This window comes from Lygodium microphyllum, chromosome 26 (genome assembly GCF_053477565.2).
Source record: "Lygodium microphyllum isolate KBCC chromosome 26, Lygodium_microphyllum_v1.1.10, whole genome shotgun sequence".
NCBI lineage: Eukaryota > Viridiplantae > Streptophyta > Polypodiopsida > Schizaeales > Lygodiaceae > Lygodium > Lygodium microphyllum.
In genome coordinates, this window is record NC_141160.1 from 39,301,214 (window position 1) to 39,307,305 (window position 6,092).

Here is a 6,092-nt window from a genome sequence, read left to right on the forward strand (position 1 = left end):
CACTATATAAATGCATGGTTGTTATTGTTCTTATTGCACATAATGAAGGACCTTCTTTTGAACCATGAATTGCTTTTGATTTGAACATATGTCTCATTTTTGCAAATTTTCTAGCATTTGAATGAGTGATGGATCAATCGTTTGGACTGTTGCTATTTGCTCCAATGTTGATGGAAGTTCAATATGCCTAGTTGTGAGTACCTTATTATTTTAGATCCCTGGTAAGATCCTACTCAATGCATCTATTGTTGTATCTATGCTCCCCTTAAAATACCTAATTTTGAAATTATCTTTGGACCATGTATATGGGTGTAGCAATAGCTAGTAATTCCTTCCCTATTGTTGTAAACTCCAGGTTCTTATGTAGCATATTGGATATCACTCTTGTCCTTCCTTGTGTTGTAACAAAATTATCTCGAATCCACTGTTTAATGCATATTTCCTTAATAGAAATGGTTTTATAGAATTCAAATATTGTAATAGAGATGTTTGACTTATGAGTTCCTTTATTTTTCCAATGCTTCTCGACACCTTGATGTCCATTGATATTTTTGGCCCTTTTGTAATAGTTTTCTTATAGGATATGCTACATATGTTGCATTTAGAGTGAACTTTAAAGAACTAGCCATAGGGCTCAAAAATTGTTGTAATTACTTAACTATTGTAGGTGTAGCATATTTTTTTATGTGGCAATTGTATTGGCTAGATCAACTTGGATTCCATACTAAATTATGTATCCTAAGAACTTCAATGCTGTTGCCCCCCAATGACATTTTTTATCTTGGATCTTCAAGTTGTATTTCTGTAATATTCTCAACACTGCTTCTAACACTTTCAAATGTTGTATCCATGTTGATGCAGGGATTAAGATATCATTTAAGTATATGACTAGCACTTTCCTCTCAATGAGGTCTTGGAAGGAGTGATGAGCTTAGGGCGCTTGAATGTATTAGGAGGCTATATCCATTAGACATGGATTTGTGATAGATTGCTATGTAGTGTTTACATGCTAACTATAGCTATTACAAGTATCCATAGTTTTTCTGTTATGTAATTATATGTGAGCTTTTTGAGTCCTAAGGCCATCCCTCCCTGTCGCCCTCAAGTATCCTTAGTTTTTCTGTTATGTAATTATATGTGAGCTTTTTGAGTCCTAAGGCCATCCCCCCCGGTCGCCCCCAAGTATCCTTAGTTTTTCTGTTATGTAATTACATGTGAGCTTTTTGAGTCCTAAGGCCATTTCCCCCCCCCCCCCCCCCCCCCCCAACCCCCACCCCCCGATCGCCCCCAAGTATCCTTAAGTTTTATGTTATGTAATTACATGTGAGCTTTTTGAGTCCTAAGGCCATCCCCCCCTCCCCCCCCCCCCCCCTTCCCAATCTACCTTTGTTTTCCTTTTCTTTGTTAAGTGGGAAGTTGGTTCTGAGAAGAGGTTTGGTATATGTTATTACATTAGATCTAACTCCTTATTATCATCATTGGTTCTTTAAATGATGTAGAGAGAGAGAGAGAGAGAGAGAGAGAGAGAGAGAGAGAGAGAGAGAGAGAGAGAGAGAGAGAGAGAGAGAGAGAGAGAGAGAGTTGCACATTGATAGGTGTGGACTAATAGGCTGTAGGGCATCACTTGAGAACTTGGAGTAAATCTAGTACCCTTCATTCTCAAGGTACCCAATGGCAAGTCTGTCTTGCAAAGCCGGGCACTTTTTAGAGTTGAAGTCAATGGTGCTGGGCCACCCGTAGTTGGTAGACTCGACTATGTTGATTTGCCCGAGTTGAGTTGAGTTGCCTTGGAGGTGGTGTGGGTCTTAGAAACTTTTTATTGTGAATGAATACAAAACTAGTGCAATATTGTGACGGGTATCTATGATGATTAACAAGACAAAGTAATATCCGGTTATGCTAATTGGTCTTGGTCTTTATTATCATAATTAAGGGCACAAAGAGGGTGCTTACGATAATTAGTGACACAAAGCGGGATGTTGCAAATGGTATTTATGGTATGTCTCAAGGGCAATGGTACTTTGCTAATGATGTAAGAAGATGGTGACCGTGACGCGTCAGTAAACCACCCCCCAACATGCAAGCGAATCCCCCCCCCCCCCCCCCCCCCCGCTGTTATGGCGGTCCTGCTGCGACGCCCCATCCATAGATATATACTTTCTCTGTGTCTCTGTCTCTCATATAATGGGTGGAACACTGAAGCGCTCATTCAGAGCCTTTGCAGCAGGAAAGATAGCCAAAGCAGGCTCTTCTCGCAAGAGGAAAAAATGGAGCCGCACAGAGAAAGGAAAAACCAAGCGCAAGACAGGAGGTGGACATGGCTCCTTCCCAGAAGACTCCATCATCATCAGAGAACAACAGACCACTGCTGATCAGTGCATCTTCACCCAAGATGCCATTAGACATGACGGAGACCAGTCAGCACAAGCCGGCTGCCAGGTAAAGATCACACAAGACCATGGACAAGGATGTGATATGGGGACCAGGCAGTGTGGAATCCGAGCAGGGATTCAAGCACCGGCGCTTCAGCAGGATGTGCAGCGCCAAAAACCAGAGACACATTCTGAGAACGCACCGCAGCCTGCGCCCAGCCCCGCCGCCCTTTCACCGCCCTCGTGCTTTGACCTCCTCTGCGATGGCCTCACCTCCAACATCCTCAACCGTGTTCCGCTCTACCAGAAGCTCTTCAGTATCCCGTGTGTATGCCCGCGGTGGTGGAGCCTCTCCCACGAGTCTGTCTGCTGGGAGACCATCAACTTGGATGACCAGATGATGTCCGGTTGCTCAAAGAAACTCTTCGATTTCCTACCTCGAACAGAACGGTGTGTACAGAGACTTATCGACATTCTGGTTCCGAGAAGCTCTGGAGCGCTGAAAGAGTTTAAGCTGACCTTCAATGGCTTTCTGATAGATGAGACTCTTCAGCTTATAGCACACAGGTGACTCTCATAAATAGGTGGAGTTTATTATACTTGGCTTACATTACTATGGATGTTATGTAGATGCATTGAAAGATGGATGAGTTTCATGAATGTAAACCTGTGGCTGATTATACTTGGTTTGCATTACGATGGATGTTACATAGATGCATCGAGAGACGGATTAGATTCATGAATGTAGAATGGATGAACGATGCGCACGCTTTTTTTCTCTCTGCATATGGATGGTAATAAATGTATTTAGAGTAAGTGAGAGCAGACGCACACTGCTCCAAGTGTGTGTATCATCTAGTAGCAAGCTGTCAAGGGTTTAACAAGTCATGTTTGTTGATGCTCTGCTCCAAGTCTGTGTATCACTCGTACTGATGGTGGTCAAAAGGATAACAAGTCAAGTGTTTTTCTTTCTTCTCAATGTCCTAATCAACTGCAAAGTTTACAAGCTTGAAATGGTGTGTACATACATAGGATCAATCACTAGACAGATGTATGCAGGTACTATTGGAAAAATGGTATGTGCAGATGTAGGATTACTAATGTGTAGACATAGAGGTCAACACAATGATTATTCTCTCTTAGGAGAAACATGTACACACGCCCACAAGTTAGTCAAATGTGATTGCTATTCAAAATGGTGGATTTCTTTTGTTCATCTATTCACTAGGTGAGTAACAGCATATTTTCTATCACCTTAGTATGTTCTATGACAGTCTGCAGATTCACTTGTGTGTGAGTACTAGAGTCGACAATGTTCCACAATAAAAAGCTGATTGATGGTAAATTTGAAGAGACATTGTACCGTTGTGAATGTATGTATGGACATGCATTTAGGTGCATGTTCTTGCTTGAGCAGATCCCCTTGTGTACTGGAAGCTAATTCAAGGTGAGGTTTCTTCAACACCATGGGCTCTGACCTGTGACAATCATGCATTGAGTGTGGCCCAAGTATACTACAGCCAGTAAATGTTATATAGGTTTTAAATATCTATCCTAGCGGCTGCAATGTCGATTAACTTGACGGATTGTAGTGCAGGACCAAAAAACTGTCCTTTCTTTTTGTTTCTTAATTGCTGCTTTGCTGGGTATTTGTTTGTGATCCTTCACATCAAACTTGTACTTAGTTCAATGCTAGTATCAGATTGACATCTGCAGCATCTGCAACATCATCTCTACTTCCAGGCAAAATGCAATGTCCATCCTTACATCTGCACATGCATGCATGCCTGAGTGCACATATGTGTATGTCCACGTGCTATGTGTATATGATAGATAGGTTGCTATAACAAGTTTGATTAGTGACATGTCACAGCCTACAGGCAGACTAGAAACCTTTTGAAGCACTCTACCATTTGCTTGTGATGTTGACAGATTTTTGGTACATTTGCAGAGGACATTCCCTTAAAACACTACACATAGTTGGTGCCAGACTCACTGATGCGTGTGCCTGTGATGTTGCCCCCAAGCTACCTTCCATCACAGATCTAAACATTATGCGGTGCTATCCATTGTCTGGGGTTGGATTAGCAGCTTTTGGGCAGCATTGCAAATCACTTCATCATCTTTATGTCTCTCTCAGTACTGAAAAATGTTTCGCAATTGCTGAGTGTCTACCTCAATTGAGCCACCTTCATGCAAGATATGTGTATCGACCATCTCGAGTAGCTATACAAGCGATTATAAACAAGTGCATAAACCTCAAAGCTTTCATTTTTGAAGCCCCATCCCATGAACCTCGCATGAGCAGAACTTTTCTGAATGAATGCATGAGGCAGAGATGCTGTACAACTCAGATGTTTTATGGCTGTGTGTGTTGCCGAGGCTATATATGGGCTAGTGAGCATGATTGCTTTCTTGAAACTCAAAGAGCATCATTTGCCACTTGTATGTCATAGCCCCTTTAGTAAGAGGCCAATCATGTGGGTATATAGTAGGTCTTTTGTCTTTCAGCACTGTTTTTATGAGTGCTTCGAATAATATTGTAAGATGCTTTTCATGGAAGCTATTATCTAAAATTGACTTACCACATTAATTTGAATGGAGTGAGAGAAGCTTATGCATATGAGACTTACAAAGTTGCTTGATTATAGTCAAAGCTTGATGAGTTGCTATATTGGGGATAATCCTTGATAGTGGAGTGCAATAGTATGCTTTGGAGCTAGTATAGTGTGAAATGATTAATCTTAATGTTCTATACTTAGAAGCTCGACCGTAGTTGTTGCTCATGCATGATACTATGGAGTCAATTATGGCTATCATGATGATACACTTAATAGACTTTTAAAGAAAGAGGTTGGTCCAAAACGAGAGGATAGGTGGTGCCCCCCTTGACCAAGTGGGTATTATTACCCATAGAGGGCATTAAGTGGTCATCTCACATGTAGGTGCAAGGAGGATGAGTTGGGTTATGGAGTAAAGGATATGCTCAAGGTAGGAAAGTATCCTCGCAATGATGACAATAAAGATATGGACATTTTGGCCTCTATTAAGCATGTAGAGGTGGATGTGGAAAAGATTAGGCAAGCATTGTGTGTTGTAGTTGTTGACTCCAAGGCAAAGGTGTTAGTGGTAGACTTCCTACATGTACACAGAAACTTGTGCCCGTAGTGTTGCTAATCCGATGGAATATTGTGCAACACTTGACACACCTAGTTGCCTTTGATGTGTTATTAGTACAATAACATTTCATTTTGATCTTTATGTGGGTTAAGTAATGGCCATTTTGAGAGGAATGGGTAATCTTGGTATGGGCTCTATTTATACCTTCATTTTTGCAATGCTATTAATTGCATGGACCTATTGTCATGAGCAAGGCACTACCTAGAATTCATTATGCCTATTGGACTACCTATGATAAAATTAATAATGGACTTCTTTTCTAAAATTAGCCACGCATTTGAACTATTCATTTGTTGGAAAATCCCTACAACTCATTAGTTGGTTGTCTTGGTTTTAATGGAGTGTTCTCACACTCACCACCAAAGCATTCAAGACTCGCTACTTTAATTAAGGACTAAAATTCTCTAGAAATGCCAAGAATGAACTTGTGCAACCCATACAATAGTTATAGCCTTCCATTTTGTCAATTACACAATAAGCTTATCGGCATTGATTCCTCAATATTGCAAGTCTTATCATTTTGCAGTAACAAGTCACTAG

The 6,092-nt window shown here is 41.0% G+C and overlaps 1 protein-coding gene across 1 annotated transcript; it reads left to right on the forward strand.

Annotated features, from left to right (window-relative positions):
* Window positions 1-2,118: 2,118 nt before the first annotated feature.
* LOC148013166 (uncharacterized) lies at window positions 2,119-4,872 on the forward strand. The gene is made up of 2 exons (XM_087668136.1): window positions 2,119-2,939; window positions 4,324-4,872. Exons 1-2 carry the CDS (start codon window positions 2,185-2,187, stop codon window positions 4,826-4,828), a joined length of 1,260 nt encoding a protein of 419 aa, XP_087524262.1. The 5' UTR covers window positions 2,119-2,184; the 3' UTR covers window positions 4,829-4,872.
* Window positions 4,873-6,092: the final 1,220 nt, after the last annotated feature.

Bases quoted from the DNA above. Each gene is read 5' to 3' on its own strand.
- LOC148013166 (XM_087668136.1), top strand. From the start codon at position 2,185: ATGGGTGGAACACTGAAGCGCTCATTCAGAGCCTTTGCAGCAGGAAAG. The intron at 2,940-4,323 runs GTGACTCTCATA...GTACATTTGCAG, and splicing joins CTTCAGCTTATAGCACACAG to AGGACATTCCCTTAAAACAC.